This window comes from Rhamphochromis longiceps, linkage group LG1 (assembly GCF_057381845.1).
Source record: "Rhamphochromis longiceps isolate RC_006_pf linkage group LG1, R_longiceps_female_GT1.1, whole genome shotgun sequence".
NCBI classification, from domain to species: Eukaryota; Metazoa; Chordata; class Actinopteri; order Cichliformes; family Cichlidae; genus Rhamphochromis; species Rhamphochromis longiceps.
Genome location: NC_140557.1, coordinates 24450331 through 24474363, shown reverse-complemented (window position 1 = coordinate 24474363; position 24033 = coordinate 24450331). Strand labels below are relative to the sequence as shown.

Below are 24033 nucleotides of genomic sequence, written 5' to 3'. Positions count from 1 at the left end.
AAGCTTTTTCAGTTCTAAGAGCAACTGGTGGAGAATCCCGGATTCTAGGTCTTATGGGAGTGTCCCCAAGCTGTCCGCAAGCTGCCATATGTTTATGAAGTGGCTGTACAGGCACTTCATAAACATATGGCACAACATAGAAGAGCCACCTTGACGGGACAAGACTTGGCTGTCCATCTGCATCTAAAGGACAAAGGTCACTCTTCCAAGGATGCTAATGTTCACATTTTGGACAGAGAAGACAGATGGTTTGAAAGAGGAGTGAAAGAAGACATCTATGTCCACTGTGAACAACCGTCTTTGAACAGAGGTGGTGGCTTACAACACCAACTGTCTGTCATCTATAATCCATTTTTGAGATCCCTTCCCAGATGCCTTAACGCCCAATCACATCCTGGGCAATTTGAAGTCAGTAAATCACATGATAGGGTGAAGCTGGGCTTCACAGTGGGTTCACCCGAAACCTCGGCTGACTGTGACCTACACCTTGGCTCGTGGGATTAGGTAGAGGGGATGAGAGGTGAAACGTCTTCAAGGAAACTTAAAGAAGTCCAGACGCTTTTCTTTCCAAGCTCCTTAGAATTGGTGCATAAGCATTTCACTGCAGATTTTACTTGTATAATTATGTATGTGAGAAATACAGCTAATCTTGACTCTTGAAATTACCATCAGATATTTTTGGCTACAGGAACAAATCCTTTATGAGCACATAGTGTATGAAGCCCTTTCCCCTTATGCCACCAAAACAGTTCTGCCCTACTGGGACACAGACTCTGGACTGGGCTGTGACACTACCTTTGGATTCTGCATGCTGTGAAGTGCAATAGGCTTGCTCTGGTGGATCCCACTGCATGTATGTGGCTGGACCGATTAGGGAGACCATCAGGGCGCGGTATGTATTATACCTGAACAAAAAGGTCACCCAGCAAGATGACGCTGTGTTCAATTTGGATTCCTGTGTTTGAGTAGTATACAATAATGACAATGACCCACCATCTACAGCAAAGGTGTCAAACACAAGGCCCGGGGGCCAGAATCACCCCGGCAGAGACTCTAATCCGGCCTAACTGAAAAGCATTTAAAAATGTGAAGGAAGGTGCAATTGTTGCCCTTTTAACTATATGTTTATAGGTGTTACAGCTTTATTTTGACTGATGATGACCTGACACATAAGTTAAACATACATAAAAAATGAAATAATGAAAATATAGTATAGGAATTTCTTTGTGTGTGTGTGTGTTTTACAGTGGATTCACAAGATACCCTGTGTATCCACTAAACCTATGCACTGTACACATAAATACACCTTTTCTTTTTACACCCAATTTTACATCTTTATTTCTCACAATTTAAGCCCATACAATTTATTTCTTACAGTGTAAGAGTGCTGACAGACTTGTTTCATTAACTTGAGCAGCATTTCTTTACCACGTAGAAAAAAACCTGATAAATGCAGCTGAAATTGCACTTCTATTGCTCATATTAAGATATCTCAAGGATTAAATGTGTAATTAAAGACAGAAAGGGAAGTTTCACTGGTATGGCCCACTTCAAATTAAAGTGGGATGTATGTGGCTCACAATGTAAAATGAGTTTGGCATCCTTGATCTACACCAATAAAATCTGTTTTATCCATTCCATAGCAAGTTGAAATAGAATTGGCAGATTAAAACACACAGATGTAAAAATAACTGCAATCATAGTTTGCAAACACGTTTCCCTGATTTGACCGAATGCTCTTTTCTTCAAACATTGTACAAAAACACAAAGAGTTTAAAAATACATTCCTTTACACACAGAGGCTGTGTCCTATTCTATGGCTTGGCACATCTTCAGGTTTTAGTTCCTCATGTTGGCATCCAGTACTTTTGCTCTCAGTGTGGCCAGTCGCACTTCCAGGGGTTAGACTCGGGCGGTTTCAGACACTTTCCCAACTTCTCACAGCCAGCGGGGGCCCAGTTCTATAAAACAGAGAGGTCCACACAGTAAGTACAGCAAAATGAAAGTATCAAATATATGATTGCTCTGCAGTACAATGCATTGCTGCTTTTTAAAGTCGTAACTGATCTTCACTAGGCTGAAAGCAGCAGATAATATTTGTTTCCTGTCCTGTGTCATAGTTTAACATTTTTTAAATGTTAAACTATGAATTCATATTATCCCTGTGTAACATTTTTCATCAAAAAACTTAACTGATTGAAAAACTGATTATTCTTTCCCAATACATACCATGCATAAAGTGTATTTTTCAAATACTGAAGTGGTGCCATGAAATTTTAATGTCTTCTTACTTCAAATTTACCAGTTTGACCTTGAGCGGTCGTATTACCTACTAGGTTGTGCACATTTTCTTGTGCACCATTACTCTAAAAGTAAGTCCTCATGACAAAACCATGTTAAAAAGATAAAAAAATGTACTTTTCCTTATGAAAAATGCAGAATAAAAAGATGCAAAAATTCAGGCTTTTAAGCATTTAAATTATCACACTTCTATCAAAGACAGGAATTGGACGCAATGTAGCATGTTTATTTGAATGACCACCAGGGGGCAGTGCCATGCCACAAATAAGGTGGGCGCTTGGGGAGACAAAGCCAGGCTGCTTTTTAAATAATACCGTTACAATAACACTGAAAGAGAAAGTTCCAGACAGAAGGGGAGGATGTCATCAAATCGGTACACACTGATATGTAAAGTTAGCACACAAACAACAAAATAAAAGCTACGATTGATTCAAAGCAAGGCCAGGAGCCTTCTCTATTTTAGCTTGTTCTCCCATAGACTTTTAATTCTTTCTGGCCCTTAAAGGGTTTATCATTGTCACTTACATATGAATTTATCTGATGTATACAGCTGAGAAGAGCACCTGATCTAGTAGTCGGATTTACAACATGACAACTGATCTTAAACATGACTGTAAGAGATATATTTAGTTATATTGTGTCTCACCATCACTGCACTGTCACACATGTTGAGCTGGGGAATGCCGGGCGCCAGAGTGTCTTTATGCTGCTGCACAACTGCAGATATCCTGCTCAGAGCGTCCTGGTACTCCTTAGAAAGAACACTGCCAACACAATAAACAGCTGGGTATTATCGGCAGAGCACTTTCAAGTGAATGATTATCATTTTAGTTAACCAAAGCTCCAAAACTCCAAAAATGATTCATGTATATTGATGCATGACAAGGAAACATGATAAAAACTAACATGTGAGAAAATTTTGTGCTTTAAATTGAATGATTGTCAACAGAGATGCAAAGTATATTTGACTAATTGATGACATCATCTTGTAGTAATGTTACAAAGAATAAAATCAGATTTTAATATATTTAATACCAAATTTTCTTTAACAGCAATCTGAACAGTTAATCCTGAATGGAACCAGTTGTTTTATGTTCTGGACATATATTAGTACAAATGAGAAAGGCAAGGCTGCTTTTGTGTTTGAAACACACGGAATAAAGATCACCCATTTTTCTGCCTTTCTGTTCATGTATCTAGTGACAAAACATGACTGCAGCCCACGAGCGTTACTCATTATATTGGTGGGGAGACGAGCCGCAGCTTTCGATGACAAAAACAGAAACCTAAACACACACACAGGCTGTCCACTCTTGTACCCTTTGGGAAGGCACGCTCAGCAGGATGAACTATGTAACCCCCATCACATCCCCTGTCTCTCAATTACTGTTGTTGGACACCAGTGAGCCTGGGCACCTCTGTGCATTATTATATTCAGAGTGTAAAACACAGGGGCCCTGAAGGCTTTCAAAGGAACGCTGCTCTCAATAGGACCTGTAGGGTTAATGGGCTCTGTGTGTGTGTGTTGGGGGAGTGAGCGTCTGGTGGCGTGACACAGGGATAGACAAATATCAGCAGTGCAATTACACCCCTGATACACTCGCAGGCAGCACCTGTGCCAGCCTTCCATCCTCCCTCCACTGCAAACGCAATGCTCTGATTGGCCCCTGGGGAACATGTGCATGTGTGTGAGGTGAAGTGTCAATTAGAGTAATAACCCCAGGCCCTGTCCAGCTCACACCTACCCTCCCTCTTAGATCTCCCACAGGGCAGCAAGGCTTCCTCCATCAACCAGCACCTGCTCCTTTCCTTGATACTCACTCTTTACTTCCTCCTGCAATTACTTGACTGGTAGCGCTCGCTGCAATTAGTCTCTCTCCTTGTGCGCTGCGTTTGTCATAAGCTAACTATCTATGCATTGTGACCCTAGCTGATAGGGAAAAACCAGATTGCTCCGCTGCGTTAAACATCCAGCATTCAGATTAAATTGCTTCAGCTATCTGAAATCACAAATTCTGCTTTTTGCTCGATCTCGATCAGCAAGAGGGATATTTCATTCCCCTCCTATCTGTGCCGGCTCCTGATTGTTGCGATTCATTTTGCGATAAGTGATGAAGCAGCTTAACAGAAGTAAATGTAAGGGAGATTTATCAGGCTGCTGTAAGTATTCAATTTCTCCGTGCAAGTGTGCAAAGCAAAGTAAAGCAAAGCGCGAGAAAGTTGCACGAGACGCAAAGTTTTCCATTGTTTTGTCTATGCGCCAAAAATCTTACAGTGCAGAAGCTCTAAATCAAAAGCTAATAATATCATTTGTTTATACCCCCTCTGCAAACAAATAATGAAAAGCCCACAGTCAGCACAGCTCATTATCATGATTATAACCCTTAGCTTACTAGTGTAGAGGCAAAATCTGGAATAATAAGCAGGCTGTATGCAAATGGAGTCTTTTGATTTATAATGTATGGCACCCAAGGGGGATGGGGGCATAGCTCAGGTGTGTCACCGCTCTGATTACTGATTCATAACACTATTGCTGGAACACATACACACAAACAACCACACAGTAGCAGAAGGTGGGGGAATTGAGGAGACAATCAGATACATCTGTCCTGCCTGCCCCTCCCCTCCACCATCTTCTCCACCCCGGTGGAAATTGAGCACTTCAGTGAGGGACTATTGATTGGGGACAGAAGAGCATGGTGGCAGGCAGCAGATGAGGCCAGACTTGAGCAAGGCTGCCTGCAGTGTTAGGGCTGGGGCTTACACCACACATGACCCGGGGGCTCTGGGGACAAAAGCCGAGGTAGGTGGTGAGGAAGTAGGATGTGTTAATCTCAGGGCACTAGGTCACAGGGACGAAGGGTAATGTGGGAGGCAGAGAGAGGCTTTGAGAGTCCAGCGTAGCCATCATCGAGTTAGGCTGATGCAAACCTGGATGGGTCTGTGTTTCATCCTGGACAGAAGGACCACCAACACAGACCCTGTCATCCTCCCCAGGCCCACATTCATTTACAATAGCAGCAAGGCGTTTTTTTTGCTCTCACAAAGCAAAATGGAAACAACTAGAACTTAAAAAAAAAGGAAATAATTCAAAAATCTCCATAATGACATGAAACTGTGCAGGAACAGAAACCGTGTACATGTGTGCGCTCTTTGCTACATCACAGCCTGCGACAGTAGTGAAGGTATGTGCACAGACAGGCCCTACATCATCTTAAGTGGCTCTTTAGGTGCTGACTAAGATTAATGATGGCCAGGCAGCCGGTCCAGCTGGGGGACCTGAGAGCACACGGACAAAACACAAGCATGCACATGTTCAGACAAACACACACACACACACACACACACACACACACACACACACACACACACACACACACACACACACACACACACACACACACGTGTGGATGGAGGAGCACAGTCCCGGCGGATGCAGAGGGACAGCAGCTGAGAGGCGACAAGTGAGATGAGATGCATAGCAGTAGGTGGAGGGAGAAGGTGCGAGAAGGGAAAACAAGTTTGGCGAAGAAAGAGAATTTATAGTGAAGATTAAAACGGATCGAAGAAGAACGGCGCGTGAACAGTGAAGAGGTCAGGCAGCTTGGCGTTGGCGGGGGCGTGACCTTGGAGACAAACTCACTAACCCCTCTGTGCAGAAGTAAAAGAATAAAATAAATGGGCAGTTTTGGTTTGTGTGGATGTGTGTGTGTGTGCACATCTAGCACTCAGCACAACACATGGCTGCATATTGATTGGTTTCTGCCTTTTTTTTTTTATTCCTCCGAGTGAATAGCAAGGCTAAAAGGTGGGCAAACGAAAAACAGCATTAATGTTTTATCATCCAATCTCGCTCCAGAACAGAGAGGAGCACAAGCAGGAAGCAAATGAGGAGATGAGGCTAGAGCAAAAAAAGTATGAACGGCTAAGCTGCAGAAGGCAGAAAAGAAAGGTCAGTCTAAGAGGGTTTATGACAAGAGGAGCCACAGAAAATTCTCTCCTGAAAGCATTTTGAGATTATCTTAATGTATTAGTCACTCTGTCATTTAAAAAAAAGTCTACATGGTCACATTGAACATCTCGCGCTGTCCAGGCAGAGCAGAAGACGGTGCTCATTCATCTTTTCACCCTTATTTAGTAATAGTTCAACCTCGGCCGTTTGCATCCTGTCTCCGTGATTCTTAACTCTCCTTGGAGAGGAGGCAGACCCACACAAAACACATTAAACAGAACTAGCTCTCAATTTAGACCTGAACAATTTATCTTGCAATTTTAACCTGCAGCGATGTACCAAAGGGTTGAGGGCCCGATAGTGATCTTTAAGGAGCTGTTTGCAATCACAAAGAGAAGGGTGTAATCAGGCGTGCTCTGGCTGAGTGGATCAATCCGCCGCCTTTTTCTTTTTTTCATGCTGCTAAATCTTCATTGATCTTGCACACATTCAGTACCACGGGCAAACAACCTTCTTATTCTTATCCCTGCTTTCTTCCCTTTTTTCCCCCACAGCTTTTTCCCTGTTAGCCTGCTTGACTCCCCTCTTCTCCACACCTCACCCCTGATCCTCTCTGTCCGTTTCCTGGAGATCAGCTAAAAGCAAATTTGAACTTTTTTAAGGTACTGACCTGAGAGGGAACTTTTCTCCAGGATCCCGCCCCAGGTGGAAAATGAGTGGCTGGAGTGTGTGCTCCTTCTGCTCGTGAGTAGTCACATTTGGCACCTCTTCACCCGGACAGAAGTTTATGCCCTGTAAAACATATGACACGTGTTATTAAACACACTGATCTGAGCTACAGGTAAAGTCCTTCACCTAGACTGCCTGTACTTTAATCTACCCCAGAATAAGTATTCTACAATTGATTCCATTTGTTTTAAAATCAACATTTTAAAGCAGTGGAACCTTTCTTCTGTCTATATTTTCCAGTTTATATGCCTGCTGAAGCATCAGTTCACCAAACACAAATCGATACTCGTGTGGCAGCAGCACGGCCGCTGCCGTCTGTGCTTATTCTTGTAGAAGACTAATCTATGACACAAAAAGCAGACCTGCCTGAAATACTATCCTCAATTAAACATGAAACATAATATCTGAAGAAATAGAAGAAATAGAATATTTGCTTTGGCTCGTTTTGCACCACATAAATGACACTTAAGACATCGTGAAAATATGGATCTCAGTAATGTGATTACAATTTGTCTTTAAGTTTGATGGTTAAAGATGTTTTTATGCGCTTCATCATGTCCAATTAAAAAAACAAAAAACACTGCACTAAGCTCGGCAGGAGAGATGTGAGTGTTTAGGTTTAGGCTTGCAGCCACCTGCTGCCAAGAGCTGAATGCTTAATCTCATTGTAGTATGGGTTATATGCATATTGTCTTCCAATCTGCTGTGTTATTTGTGCTCCTGTTGGTACACCGTGAAGGCTTTCTCGCAAAACAGAGAAATTTTGCTGCCTCCTCTTCATCTCTCCACGCCTTCGCTCCTGCTCCCTGACTCTATTTCTCAGGAGCCTGGCAGTGATCGCAGCCTGATTGAGTCACACTCACTCCTCCAGAACCCCCTGGAGATCTGCCTCCTCCTTTAATACACACATAAGCACACGCACGCACAAACAAACTCACACTTTTGTTTTTTTTTTTGATGAGCACAACTAATATTGAAAAAGCATTCATCTGTAAGACACTGTTGCTGCCCCCCCTCTGAGATCACTCAACGGAGCACCTCAAAATACATATAGAAGAGAGAGAAAGAGTGAGAGTGAAGATAGATACCCCCCGCCCTGCAGAGCTTCCACTGATCCAGACTTGTCCTGCCTTTTAAAGTCAACTGCTTAGAAATGCAGAAAAGAATCAGAGGGGCAAAAAAAAACATCCCAGAGGAGCAGCAAGAAAGGCCTGCTGTGTGTATCTGTCTGACTTTTTCTCTTGTAGCCAAGATATTAGAGCAAGAACTCCATATCTCACATGACATTAATGCTATGGATACAGCAAGGCTGCTTTTAAACTGGAGCACCGTGGTTGTCATTACAAGATAAGGTGCAGGAGCATCCATGGGTGGGAGCGTGGATTTTGGGGATGGGAATGAGGAAAAAGTATTTGATTTGGCTGGAATGTTTTATGTAGACTGGACAATGTTTAAATATATTCTTTCTTTCACATACTGAATATTTGACTAATCTGAACAGCAATTTAAAGAACAGAAACAGGTAAAGATAGTAAAATGTATTTGACAAAAAAAACATTTAAAAACTGTTAAAAAAAAAAAAATAATTTCCTTCATACCAATCAAACCTCTCATGAACCCTCAGATCTGTGTTATGGCCATTGTAGTTGGTGATATTAAACAACTTAACTTTAAGTTGACTGGAGTATTTGCATTTGCTCTATCTTAACAAGCATCGAAACTGAGCTAAAACAGGACATTTTTGCATGTATATCAGTTGTGAGTGATTAAGAGAGCTTCAACTAACACAACAGGAGAATTTCTATGCTGGATTCATGTAAATAAATGATTGGACTACAAGAAAATCCTAGTTTTACTGTCACAAAATTAATACAATCCCTGTTTAAAGGAAATCCATCCTCTTGCAAGAAGCAGCTTAGTTTTGCTGCTATAGGTGGTTTTACACCTTCTCAATAACATTTTGCTTTCACATTGTTGTGGAGGAATTTTGGTCCACTCTTATTTACAAGGTTGCTTCCATTCACTGAAGTTTGCAGCCATTCATTTATTGATTTATTAAAATTCATATATGTGAATTTATACATTTTACTGAGGTTTGAATTTTGTCTGGGCCATTACGATGCATGCACATTTGACATACTTCGGTATACAGAGGAGTGACTGCAAGGTGTCCAGGTCCAGTGGCTGCAAAACAAACCCAAATCCTCACCCCCTCCACCACCGTGCTTGACAGTTGGTATGAGGTATTTGTAATGGTAATGGCGTGATTGGTTTTCACCAAATGTGGTGCAGTGCATTATGGGTAAACATCTCCACTTTGGCGCTGTCTGTTTAATTGACATTATTCTAAACATCTTGTGGTTTGTTCAGGTTTAACATCTAAGCTGTGTTCCCATGTTCTTTTTACAGAGAAGAGACTTTCTCTCCACGGCAGGCTTTCCAAACAAACCATACTTGTTCAGCCTTTTTGTAATTGTACTGTTATGAACATTTAAGATGCTAACTAAGACCTGTAGAGTCTCAGATGTAGGTTGCAGATTTTTTGGTCTTTGAGCATTGCATGGCCTGACCTTGGGGTGAATCTGCTGGGACGTCCACTGCTGGGAAGATTGGCAGCTGTCTTAAATGTTTTCCACCTGTGAATAATCTTTCTCAGTGCAGATTGATGGACTTCAAATTGTTTGGAAATGTCCTTTTAACCCTTCCCAGATTGATTGGCAGCAATAATTGCTTCTCTATTGCTGATATCTTTCCTCCTTGGCATTGTGTTAACACTCACCAGAATGCTCAAGACGTGCAAACTGGCAAAAGTGTAATATGCTATGTGTTATTTTTCATATGTGGTTGCCTTGCTTTAAGACTTGCTAAGGACCAGATTATTTTTATTATGTCCTGATTTGTAAAACCTTTGAATTTAAAGAGGGTGTGCTTTACTGTTCTCATTCTGCAGAATGAAGGCAAAACATCTAAAAGAAACAACTCCAACCAAAACACGTTACTGACTGGAGGGAAGCTCCAAGTATGATAATTTATTTGTGCTTTTACTTGAATGAACAATAATTTCTGCTGCCTGGGGTTTGTCAGTCAATACAATAACATGATGCTATGAGGAATCACGGGAGTTATTGTCTTTTTCAACATTTCTGATGAAATGATGTGACTTGAGCTGAGTTTATTACAGTTTCATTCACACTATTTTTTATTCTAATAAATCTTTTATTTAATATAGATCAAAAGGCAACAAGTAGCATTAGCTGCAGTAACATTAACTGCTAACCTAGCATCAGATGAGTTGACTGCTTAAGCTGTTACTTGAGCTAATGTTATATCCGATGCTCAGACTAACTTAGTGAATATTTGAATTACTTTAAGCTTATTGTCACCATTATTAACAAGTGTTTACAGGTGTTAGAGTAACCAGAGAGTGTAAAATGATGTGACAGGTTCTTTTTTGAACATTGTTGGAAATATTTGGACACCATCATATGTGCTTTCATTCTTTCATTTATGAATTAGTACTTTTACTAAATTAAAGACTGATTGTGTTTTTTTCACCAGTGTGCATTAAAGTGTGTTAATGTAAAAAAAACAAATTCTAAAACTTATAATTCAAGTTTAAAGTACATCAGCTATGGCACAGCCTAATTCTTGTCAATTTCTTCAGTTTCAGTGATGCCAAGAAAGAGGTATTCCCAGTACACTTGTCTCAAAAAAACTTCCTTTTTCAGTTTTTGCCATATGAAGCATTCAGCAAGGCTACTCACAGTTGCATAGGTTACTCAGCAATCCAGATAAAAGGGAGACACAGTCACGAGAAACTATGTTTCACAATATTAACATCAATACGTTGCCTCAAAAGAATTTGATGAGAGGCATTTAAGCCTGTGAAATTTCTCATTTTCCTCATGGCTGAGCAGCACAGACTCAGCCAGGACAGAGCAACACGTCTCCCAGCCATTAACCTGTAATTTCATTCTTCTTTAGAGACACACATCTTCCTTCCTTGTTTATTTTTCAGCAAGGAGCACAAAAAAAGCCAAATTGTACTGCAGCACATTACTTGCAAAGCAGCAATACACGTTTCATTTCAGTGAGGAGTGGATCTCATTGTGTATCACTATCATGAGACGGGTTAATCCTCAGTGTATATGGGGTGGGTTATCTTTAACATGAGTTTAGTAGGAATGATCAATTCCAAAGAAAGTAGAGCATTACCTTTAAAGCAGATGTATGAAAAGTGAATGTGGGCAACACAAGAAGAAACAGTTTAGGAGTTCATAATGACATCGGAGATTTGTCTTGTAGGAGCTCAACCGTCAGTCAGCGAAACAGACTAGACACGCACGTCTGTACAAAGAAGCCCGAACATGTATGTGCATGTTTTTTTTTTCATTCTGTCTTTTCTCTCTCCCATGTGCACACACACACACACATACCAATCGATAGGCAACTCACAGGCAATCAGACGCCATTATTTGTGAAGTTCCACTTCAGTTCACATGAGTTGATAAAGGAGGCTACTATTGATTCAGCGGCCCTGAAGGAGAGAGCAATTTAAGCAACCGATGGGGCATAAAACAAACTGGATCACAGGAAAGGCATAGCCATGGAGGGAGGACAGAAGGACATGTTTTTATAGATGGGCCCGGGGTAGCCAGGGAAAAAAGAAAAAGAAAAAGAAAACGCACTATACTTTAGCTTCTCAGGTGCCAGATTTCACATTTCTATTGATATTTTTAATCCGCACTGAGTTGATGTAATTATGCCTGAGCGCTATGATGCCAAAAGAACAAGCAGGTAATGACGATATGTAAATTTGGGGGGGGGGGGGGGGGGGGGGGTGTATTTCCACTGGAGTTTGAACAAACAAGTCATCTGGTTGATGAATGATGTACATTCGCTTATGTGGGGGCTCTTCATTAATATTCATTACACTGATGTACACAGCAGTCAACTGATGAGCCGCTCTCAAGATAACACCAGCAACAGCCAAAGTGTTTGTGTGTTTGAGTGCGATTAGGAGAGACAAAGGAGGAGGATGTGGCAGTGCAAATGAAGAACTGAGGAACAGAGTTGAACTGTTCAGAGGGAATCTCACCTGTCTAAACTCCTCCCATGAGTTGCTCCAGGTCCAGTAATGTGCCTTGTATTCTCCAAGCCTCACAGCCATCAGTTCATTCCCACGGTAATAAAATATTGGCCTGAAGATGGCGAGAAGAGGCAGAAATAAAGCTCAGATTTACTTCAACTTGCATATATTAACATCAAATTGCCTTAGAAAATGTGGAGGAACGTAAACTCCCTAAAAATCACTCAGACTGTTGTGAATGTCCGTTTTTGGTCAAAATTAAGAGTCTGTCACTAGAAAAGGAGTGAATAATGGCAAAGAAAGCAAAAGTTGTGGGAGCCACACAGTTTTCAAAAAATATCATCCTGATGGACACATGAACCTTTGTACAGTGTTTTTATGCATATGTATGAAGCCCTCAAATGTCAACATTTTCATAGCATATAGCAAAAAGACATTAAGATTCATTGTAGAGGCAATTACACTCGTCAGCCACTTTATTAGGCGCACCTGCTAATCAGCCAATCACATGGCAGCAATTCAGTGTCTTTAGGCACGTAGACGTGGGCAAGACGACCTGTTCAAGTTCAAACCGGGGATCAGAATGGGGAAGAAAGGTGATTTAAGTGACTATATATTTGGCATGGTTGTTGGGGTCAGATGGTCACCAGTAGATCAGAACCTGCTGATCAACTGGGATTTTCCAACACAACCATCTCAGAATTGAAACATAAGTAATTCAAATAACCACTTGTTATCACTAAATCTGCAACAGACCTTGAAGCAGATGGTCTGCTAAAAAAAGGAAACTGAACAATAGAAGATTTCAAATACGCTGCCTGGTCTTGTGAGTCTCAATTTCTGGTGCAACATTCAGATGCAAGGGTCAGAATTTGGCATAAATAAAAAGAAAGCATTGATTTATCCAACAATTTAGACTGGTGTTGGTGTAATGTTGTAGGGGATATTTTCTTGAGGTGTTAAGGAAGAACAAAAGTGTGTGTGTGTGTGTGTGTGTGTGTGTGTGTGTGTGTGTGTGTGTGTGTGTGTGTGTGTGTGTGTGTGCTCACCTGTTTTTGAGTGGCTGGGAGCAGTTGAGCAAAACAGGTGTTAGGTCCAGTCCGTCTAGGATTCGATCATCAGGAGGGTTGATGCCAGCGAGAACCAGACTAGTGGTGAACAGGTCCATGACATTGGCCAACTGGAAGTTCACCTATAGACAAGAGAAGAAAATAAACAGGTCTAGTAAAATAAGATGTTCCACACACACACACACACAGAAAAGCATGTTTGTTTGAGGACCATCCACAGAGAAACACACTACTAGAGTTTTGTCTTTTGATCGCTTGTTCACATCTTTCACGGGTTCTGAAATGTCCTCCTTGATGACTGAAGTCCTTGAAATCAAGAATGAGCTGTGGCAACATGCTAACAATGCACAGTCATGACAAGCATTCGTTCCATGTGTGGTTGTGTGTACACACGCAGGAAAAGAGATGCATTTCAACAGCCTCCACTCTAACCTCTGCATGCAGGTTTATTATTACAACTCCAAAATGCTTCTCTTTCTAAATTAGTTTTGGGAGGGAAAAAAGGGGGAAAAAAGGAGGAGCAAAAAAAAAAAAAGAGGAAAGGAGAGGAAGTAGAGAGAGGACAAGACATTGGCAAGAAGGTGGCTGAAGCTAGAGCGAGCTGGCGTTTTATCTCCTTCTCCCAGTCCCAGTGAAAAGCGTTATTTTATTTATAAACTTTGAACTATTTTGAGATAAAATGCCATTTTTTCGCTGTCATCCTTGATCTTCCGTTCCATTCTCTCCTGAGCGAGCCTTAGAGGGAGACGGCACGCTCACAATCAGATAGCGCTATCAGCCCTCTGCAGCTGCACCGCCATGTGCCGCTGTGCTCCTATCGGCAGCCAGCACACATACAGGCGTACACACAAGCTCCTAAGCACTGAAATGAATTCCCCTTTTCTTCTGTATCCACAGAACTAGCCACAGAAAGGGCTCTGCAATGCACTCCATGATCTATCTGCACATCCAGACGCTCTTTCTCTCTTTCGTGCGCGCGTACACAAACATGGAGAGATTTGGTCCTTTATTTCATTTTTCTTTTTCTTTTTTAAGTCCCTCTAATACAGACACACACAGACCGTTAAAGAAGACAGGACAAAAGGACAAGAGGAGAAGCAGCACTGACATTTAGTTGGGAATAACTTGCGTCTCCAAAAACTGAAAGTTTAAAACTCGGACTGGTCTGACAGAGTTTATCTCACGAGTTGCCATCTTTTATTTCCTCCCTTATTAGCTCTGCTCTCTTTTGCAGTCTAAGCTGGGGTTTTTTTTTCAAATCACCCTTTGTTCTTTTCTCTTTTGTCCCACTCTTTGCTCCCTATTAATGTCACATTCTCCTGCTTTCTCCATTGTAAGCAGTATTTATCTGAGGAGGCAGTGCTTCTATCCCCATCTCTGCCACTCTGCCAGTGTGTCTGCAGCCTGATAACCCACCGAAGGGGATTGCGATGCTCAACGATGTTGTGGCACTGTCAGCCCACCCACCTCCCAATCTCTGTTCCTGTAGCCACCATGCAGCCCCTCACCTGCCCTCAGGCACAAGGAGAATGCTTCAGAGCACCCGTGCGCCCTCATCTCAGATCTGCTCCTTCCATCCTCCAAAATATACAGTAAGTGAATGACTAATCAAAAACATTCACCTGCACTCAGACTCGTGTCAGTTTAATTGAGTCATCACTCATATTCATTCACTGATAACAGGCTTTATTTTCTATTAATAGGCATGGAAATACCAAGCTCATGTAAATGAAGCCAATGGAAAAACCCTACAAAACCTGCGGTTCCGAGTCAATCCCCGTGGACTGCCATATTAACATCTCTAACTTTCTAGCAAAATTTAATATGTGAACAGGCTGATAACTGTATGCAGGATGTGTCTGAACTCGCCTGTTTGAACTGTATCAAGGCCTAAAGCTATGCTCTATCTACAGCCAACCAGTCTGCTGTCTATCTGCTGGGTTTAACCTCCACCAGTTCAACTCACTGAACTGGATCTCTTGACTGTTTTAATGTTTGTGCCATCTGGAGTTTTTAATGTGGTCACCTTAAGGTAACTGTTGTTGTGATTTGGCGCTCTATCAATAAAAATAAATTAAACTAAATTAAAATTCTGGTATCGCATGTTCTTTATAAATAATAATAAATAAATAAACCAAGATGACAGCAGACACAATGCTAACTGTTGAAATAGTATTTTTGTCTCCAATTCCCAAATGCTCCAAAAACTTTCTCCTGTGTTCTGTGTTGGGTCACTACAATAAACCTAATAAATCCCCCCATTTAAGAAAAGCTTGCCAGCTTGGTAATTTGTCTCCAGAATTTTGTTCAGAGGGTTTACAGACTTTTCAAAGCACCCATCAACAGAGATTTGAAAAGACTACAAAATAAAGACAGGGGGACAATCTTGTATCTGTTATCCTTCCTCCCAAGTGACACAAAGTGATAAATCCAGAGCTATAGAGCACAGAAACTCCAGCACAATAGCCTTGTCATCACATCCCTGGATATTTCAGGATCTACAGTCCCCTTTCTACTAAAACTCGAGTCAAGTCATTACAACTACACACACACACACACACACAGGTGTTTTAAGGTTAGAAAGCTCTCTCTCATTCAAACAAACGTGCACATATAGTTGTGTGGGAGCTAACATAAATTACACCGACATGTTCTGCACCCTTGCATGTGCATATAGAGGCACACTGGTCAATTATAACATGGCACAGGTGCAGGCAAAGCCTTACAAACGCTAAAACCATCCTGGCAGTGTGGCAGTGCTGCAATCTTTAGCACTCTTCCCCCTTTTCTCTTTTCTACACCAGCCACCTCTTTTACTTCTTCCTTGCCTCTTTCCCTCCAACCCCCCCACCCCCTCCCGTTCCTTTATCCTGAGCGCCTGGCATATTCAGATACTGAAGTCCTCATTACGGCTCAATCCAACCTCAGCAAACACACAAACAGATTAGCCGCTTAAGACGCTCCCAATCCCCCTCTCCCTCGCTACTCTGCTGTGCTATCAGGCCCCAGCACAACCCTGTGAGATGAGCCAGGGGCAAGGCTTACTGCAGACTGCAGCCTCCGCTTGCTCCTCCACAAAATCCCTCTGCGTCACAGCCCCGTGTCACAGCTGCCCCTAATACAATTAAAAGTCATTTGCAGAACGCACAGGCTTAGGGGATCACAGTGTGGGTGGGGGGTTAAATTGGGGAATGTGAGGAGGGGGGTTTGGGGCATTAATTCCAGAAATATTTTAGGAAACAGTAGAAAAAGGCTCCCACTTGCTTTGTGGCCAAAATCACAGTCTGGCTTTCTGGAGTTCGGCTCTGTTTGACAGAAGCTGGACACAGTCGGGATTAATTGACGCCAGTGGATCAAATTGTGTATGTGTAAATAGCTAATTGATACATAAACAAAAAGCTACAATGATTGTTTGAAAGAGAGAACGAGTAAAATAATTCCTTTATACATAACTTGCTTCACATTTTCAGCTCCTGGTACAATCTGATTGGCAGAAAGTCAGGGAACAACAAAGCATAGAATAATAAGCTGTCCTCTGGGTGCCTGGACTAAGATTAGACTAGCCTCTCGAGAGCACGTGTTGTATTTTATTGTGGGGTTTTTCATGCTTTATTTGGTAAAAGCTCTAATGACTGGGGCTTTCTTACTGAGCCTTCTTTGATGTGCCCAGGCCACCAAGCAATGGCAGGCTCCCTCATGCCTCCCTCAAAGGTGGTCTCCTTCCCACAGAGGAAGGGTCCGTTGCTGCCACCTGAGGAGTCAAAAACCACAAAAACACCTGCATCAATCACACGGGACACAAAAGCGAGTCAGAATTAGATAAAAAAAAGCACTTTCTTTATGAAATAATTGCCTACTTTCATTGGGGCCAGACATAACAGCTGCACCGTTGTCTGAGGTGAAGAAGACAAAGGTATTATTGTCAATACCAAGAGTTCGCAGCCACTTCAAAATCTGACCGATGCTGTAGTCCAGCTCCATCACCGCATCGCCATAGCTGCAGCACAAAGGCAGATCACGTTTTTCACCTTGATACAATCATTTATAACCACTTGCATGACATTGTCTTTGCGTCAATAGGAGAGTCAGCAGGATAAAATGTACCGGCCTCGCTGGCTCTTCCCTAAGAAGCGTTTGGAGGCATAGACGGGTGCGTGAGTGGCATCGACTGCCCAGTAGAGGAAGAAGGGCTGCTGAGCTTTAGTTTGACGAAGTATGAAGTCAAGACCTTCCTGCAGAGGTGGAAGAATACGTCATTACACTGGGAATACAAAAGCCAGGAGACTTACTGCAGCCTCTTTCACAGCATTGCAGTTAAGGTAAGAAGAATTCTCTTTCTCACTCACTAAACACTCAAACAGTGTTTTCAAGTAAAGCAGTGCGTCAGACAAGCCTTCAATAAAACCGCCTCCAAGCAGAGAGCATGGAGTTCAGTTTTTGTTTAAACTGTTTTAGATAGAGACTCATCAGCCTTCTTAGGTATTGTTGTACTAAGGAGTCTCCAACGTGTTGTCTAGCCTGTTGAAATCAATAAAAGCAAACTGAGGAACATCTCTTGATACAATGCAAAACAGTTTCAACAGTTTCAACAAAAACACACATTCTAACTGTCATGTAGGCACAATACTGTATTGTAGTTTTAGCAGTTTATTAACACTGAAACACTGAAAACTGAGCTTGTAACCCAGGAAAAGGATGGTTACAATTAATCTAAAACGCTTTGCTAACTACATTTGCATCAATTGTTCTTTATTACAAAAAGAGACAATCGTTTTGCACACAGATAAATATTTTACAGTAGATGACTGCAAATTTGCCAGTTATCCAAACAAAACTTAACAGTTACAAAAAGAAATCTGATTTTTGCTTAATGTTCACCAAGTTTTAAGACATGCTGCCTTTCACAGGACCGCCCTCTTCCAGTGATGACACACCCTTCCAACATGCAGTGTGTCTCTGCATGATGGTTTTGATCATGTTCCAAACTGAATGGGAAGGACTGCCGCAGCAGAGATAATCAGTGCACTTCCTCTGGTTAAATTACAGTAATTATTAAAGGCCAGAATTAGGCTTTACCTGCATTCATTATTTATTTTCAATTATATGTTTTTAATTTTTTCATATTTGGGTGAGCAAAGGTAAAATTCTGTATTCTGGCAGGCAGTAACATTTTGTCCCCGCCCTATGAGAGCTGGGATAGGCTCCCAGAAGACAAAAGGTGGGTTAACAAGTTGCTAGTTTAACACAGGCAGGACCGTTCTGTCAACTGCTTTACAAAACATTGCATCAAAATGTGATGTACCTGGTATGAGTATGTCACACTGAGACAGCAACAACAGGTGATCCTTTGCTTACCATCAGGTAGATCTGTGTGAGGTTTGACTCTCCAGTCTCTCTGTCAATCTTAAAGTCCTCATAGAATCTGAAAAAAATAACAAATGTATACATTTCATAGACAACACCTTCGTCCCATCTGAATAATAGCTAAGGTCAAGCTGGCCTATTTATCGTCTGTGTTAAAAAAAGATTTAGCAGTAACCTGATTGTGTCATCAGTCTGCCTCCAAACTGACTGAAACTACTGTGGACTATGTGATTAGGAGAAAGGAAGTAAATTTCCCTCCTGTTGAGGGTGTTTGCAGGAAATTTTGGTGAAAGCCATATTTGGGAAGTGTCAGCGAAGCTGAGCAGAGGGAACTGTTATGAGGCGCTGCTGAAGCGTGGCGCAGCAAACAGAGAAGCAGTGACAGGCATCTCTTTCTTACGCTTCACTTCCTCCAGGTGTCCTCGCACACAGCCAACGCAACCTGCCGTCTCTTGAGGGCATGTGTGTGTCTCCCTGTATATGTGCCTACGTGTGTGTGTGCTTCTGTCCAGGGCCCAGGTATGCAGTGCTGATTAAACCCATGGCTAAGCGAAAAACACGCCCGGCTGCCAGTTCCAATGACCCTGAATACACATATGGCTGTTTTGGGGAAAACAAATGGGCGGAAAATGGAATACACAAGCACAGCTGGTACAAAGAAGGAAGAAGGGCGGGGGGGAGAGACACTCAACTCATCCTGAGGAGCAGACAGCCAAACTATTCCACTGAGTCATGGGGAAGGAGATTTGTATATAGATTTTCAGCCTTGCTGTGTGTTTGTGTGTGATATTACCTGCCGAGCATCTCAGAGTTGTTGTAGACAGGGATGTTTGGTATCGACTGGTCGTTATAAGGGCCAAAGTGGCAGTTTGGTGAACCGAACCATTCATCAAAACCGTTCTTCAGAGGAAGATACTGTGGTCTGTGGCCCAGGTGCCTATAGCGACAAATAAAGTGCATTCACACACTAAGATCAGTGTAGCTGAAGATCAACCCATATGTTTTTGTATATTTACTCTTAAGCCCTAGCTATAAAGTCAGATATTCTTGCCCTGATATTTTTTTTCTAAAGGCTGAATGCAGTTTTTTTTCTGTTTGGATGCAAATACTTACAGTTCTTCACAGTATACTATGTAGACAAATTTTCACATTTTAGAGGCTTAAAACTTGACACTGTGCATCTGCTTTAATGACTAACAAAATATGATGGTGGCATCAGGAAGACTTTGTTCTCATCTTAGCTGCACAGAAAGTCTATGTAATCTTACTTAAAGAAAAGAAGAAGAAATAAGAAAATAAACACTCTTTTTTGTATATTTGCAAATATACTGCACCATATACTTCCACCAGCACTCCTTCCACAACTGATCACTGCTCTCTAAACCTTCAGAGACTTTAAAACCTGAGAAAAGATAAAGAGCTCACCATTTCCCAACTATCTTGCTGACATAGCCCTTTGTCTTCAGCAGCTGGGGTAACAAAATCTCATCCTTGGATATACCTCCTACTATGTCCTGTGGTGTGTATGCTGCAAAAAATAGATCCAAATTTAAGGTACTGAACTTTCCTTTGCTGCAACTATACTGTAAACTGCACAGTATAGATAATGCAGTGAGAAATCAGCAAGAAATTATTTGCACAATGCAAATGCACTCACTATTCCACTTTCCAAACTTCTAGGGAGACTTTTTAGACAAAAACAAAACAAAACAACTACCTTTCAATATATGTAACTAAATGGTTCTACAACCCAAGTCCCAACATGGGTATAAGACATTTAGAAAAATGTCCCGGAGCACTTTCTTTAGCATATTTGGGCTCCACTGGCACATAAATGTGGAAAGTCTCATCCCACAATGCCTGTGTCCATTTTAGATAGAAGCTTTTTATTGTAGATTTTGAAATAATGACTTAATTATTATTGTTAGTTAATAATTATTACTTCATTATTATTTAATTACTTCAGGTTTTTGTTAATATCTGTGTAAATAAGCTATTTCTTTTGTATACTTTTCGCCCTCGACTTTGTTTCTATTTATTTTATTGAGTTGTTGTTTTTCTTTTGGGATGAATAAATTATTTCTTCTTCCTCTTTGTCTCATTATTATTACATTTTGTCCAAACATGCTGTTATGTTGTGAAATAATTATCTAAGGACTGCAGCTCAAGATAGGGTGGCTGCAGTGAGCTTGTCTGGGTTTAACACCAAGCTGCAGAACTAAACCAGTGAGCAACAAGGACGAACAGCAAGAGGAAGTGAAGTACAAGTGCTGTCTTACTGTATGATCTATGCTTAAAAACTAAAATATTATATTAACAACCCCACCCGTCGCATATCTTTTAGTCTATTTTATATTGTAACTAAGAAACTCACTACAAAGTAAGCCTTTTTTTATTATTAATAATAGTTTCATATCGGACTGTATTTAAAAGATGGCTCTACCCCCTATGACATCTGTCCATTTTTGGACTCCTGATTTGAAGCCTCCAAGCTATTGGCTATTTAAACTAATGCAGTGGGCATTGGGGTGGCTCCGTGGCTCTGACTGAAAAACCAGGTGATGTAACTGATGTAAGTGGGACTTTAGGCTATAATTAACTTCAATTATTAACATTAATTATTAACATCTTCGGAACATCTGTTTTCAGCAGCAGGAAACGTTGCATCAAAGTGCAGGTCAAGTCTTAGTTCTGAGAATGTTGATATGTTCGCTTTTCTTCATTGCAACCACCACATGCTCAGTCATTCACCACTTAAACATGCAGACACACACATGCACAAATACACATACACTTGAACACACACCTTATCTATCGCATCCAGAAAATACAATACTATCTGAAATCTTTTTACCTCCTACTAATGTAAGAAAGCTGTCCAAGAAGGCAGACCAAAGTTTCAGTTGAGGTTGTGTGTGTACCTTTTTTGTTATTAGAGTATTTGTGATTAGAACTGAAGCTATCATTTTATTTTAGTAATCGAGTAATCTATTGATTATTGTATCGATTAATCAAGTAATTGGATAAGAAATACTTTTGCTTTGTTAATGAGCAATAATAAATTGGAGGGGCTGGAGGCTAGTTTTTTGTGCTTCTCTTAACAGATGTTAATATGGTGCATGATGGTATAATTTTAATGTATTATATAAATATTAATGTATTAATATTAATTAACACAATATTTAATATTATTTCACTATCAATCTGAAAAATGTCACAAAAGTTTTGTAATTAATATGGTCTAGGTCACCTGATGCCCCCCTTTAGACTCACCCCTGTCTGCTGCAGGTATCACTGCATGGAAAATAGGACGGCTGCTGTCAGCCAACAGGAAGCTGTATAATTTAAACAGTCTGGTATCAGGCTAAGTTAACAGTTCATCTGCATATTTTAATACAAATTCTGGAGGCTTACTGCTGATTTTTCGTTGTGAAGAAAAATGGCAGTGGATGTAGCAGGTACAAAGTTTTCTCATCGGGTATTTAATAAAATATTTTCTTTAAAAATTATTTTATTTTAATATAGCGTGTAAATACACTGAATTTTTTGGAATATTTGTTATTTCTCATTAATAAGACAAAACTAGTTATCATCTTATTACCTGATGAATCCATGGAACAGTCAATAATCAATTCAAACTATCAAAAGATGCAGCCCTAGTTTAAAGTTTTTTAATATTCAGAGACCATGTTTTATTTACAGTCTACACATCAGACAAACCTATTATGTGTTTATTTGTTATGCTATGTAAATATACCAATACTGAGGCTTTTTTCTTTCATCTTATCTGGACGCAAACATATATAATAGTTATAAGGCATTAGCAGCAGAGCCTTTTTTTAACCGTGTGTGAGGTACTGGTGAGTAACAATGTGCATTCAGTCTTTTACCACATTTATGGCTTGCTTAATCACATCAAGCTTGCTCTGTCATGGCCTCTGCCACACAGTTGCAAACATTTTGGACATGTTGGCTTCCTGCTCTAAACACAGATAAGAAAAAAAAAATGTTGCTTGCATGATCGAGACAAGTTTTCATGCTCATTTATTTTACACACTTATCCAGACTTTGACACTGCTAAAAATGAAAATCCATAATATTGCACAGTGCTTATGAACCCTGTACAAAGACATTACCGTTTCTGGCACGGGCATTAGTAGTGTAGAAACCATTTCTGATGGGCAGCCTCCCGGTGAGAAGTGCAGCTCGAGCTGTGGAAAAATAATGATGTCATTAGACAAGTTGAGTATGCATTTTACTTTTCTGACACACAGATAGAGTGAAATGTGCTCCAATGGAAATGGCCCACATTGAGATTATAAATGGTTTACTGTCTAGCTAGTATTTTGGATAAACTCTTAAATGCAATAAACAAATACAGTTGCCATTATAAAATGGTGCCTCCAGCGTGATGTGTACATTAGTTTATTGCGAATTTGTTTTGTGCAACTACTGACGTCCTCTTTTAGTTAATATTAACAATGCTCAGTGTGTGGACATTTGAAAAAACGTTTCTTGAGAAATGCAAGCGCATTGTCATTAAAATTACCAAACTGGTGATGTTGCAGTAACATTTATGATTTCTGTATACTCTGTTTTGCACAACATATTTTATAATATTTAAAAAATAAATGTTCTGTGATACATGCATACTTTCAATCTGTAAATCAATTGGTCTTTCAAAATGTTAAAAATGCACAACTGATCAATTCAGTTCAGTTGTATTTATATAGACCCAAATCACAATCACCTCAAGGTGATTTTTATTGTAAGTACTTGGTGACAGTGGGAAGGAAAAACTCCCTTCTAACAGGAAGAAACCTCCAGCAGAATCAGGCTCAGGGAAGCGCAGCCATCTGGCATGACTGGTTGGGGGTTAAAGGGAGGAAGACTGGAAGGAAAGAAATTATATTATCCACTAAAACAAGAAATGCCGGTTTATGTCAGTGTTACATCATCTGCTGACTTACAGGGGGAGCAGAGAGGGTTGGCAGTGTAGAAGTTTGGTAGGAGCATCCCTTCAGCTGCCATGGCATCCAGATTAGGGGTTTCTTTAGAAGGCTGGCCAAACACCCCCAAGTCCCCCCAGCCCATCTGAACAGTAGAGGTAAGTTTATTACTCACTCCATACATATGCAGTCACATTTAGATTAGAGTTTACAGCCTGCTGTTTACACGAAGTAAAGGTGAATAAGTTACTTGAATAGCAGCTGCAGCCAGCACAGAACGACCCGAATAAAACCTCACAGGTTTAACGAGAAATATGCAGCTCAGCCTGTCTCTTACAGTACTGCAATCTGAGGTAAAATTGTAACTAAACATACAAACCAATAGAAGAAAGAAGAAGAGAAAAACTCACGTCATCCATGAGCATGATGATAAGGTTTGGAGTTGGAGCGTTTGGTAGGTTTTTTGTCCAGGAACAACATATTATTGCTCCAAAAAAAGTTATCAGAGTTAGAGCAACCATTCTTCCCATGGCTGTGCAGAAGTCATATGAGCCTCCGCTACAAGGAAGTGTTTTGTTT

The 24033-nt window shown here is 40.8% G+C and overlaps 1 protein-coding gene across 1 annotated transcript; it reads right to left on the bottom strand.

The window, feature by feature from the left end:
• Positions 1-1313: 1313 nt before the first annotated feature.
• Positions 1314-24028, bottom strand: galns (galactosamine (N-acetyl)-6-sulfatase). The gene is made up of 14 exons (XM_085402799.1): positions 23865-24028; positions 23476-23599; positions 22642-22716; positions 19931-20033; positions 19299-19442; positions 18497-18563; positions 17246-17373; positions 16999-17138; positions 16789-16892; positions 13121-13263; positions 12081-12183; positions 6924-7045; positions 2948-3065; positions 1314-1961 (listed from the first exon to the last, which is right to left on the bottom strand). The coding sequence occupies exons 1-14, from the start codon at positions 23982-23984 to the stop codon at positions 1875-1877; spliced, it is 1578 nt and encodes a 525-aa protein (XP_085258925.1). The 5' UTR covers positions 23985-24028; the 3' UTR covers positions 1314-1874.
• Positions 24029-24033: the final 5 nt, after the last annotated feature.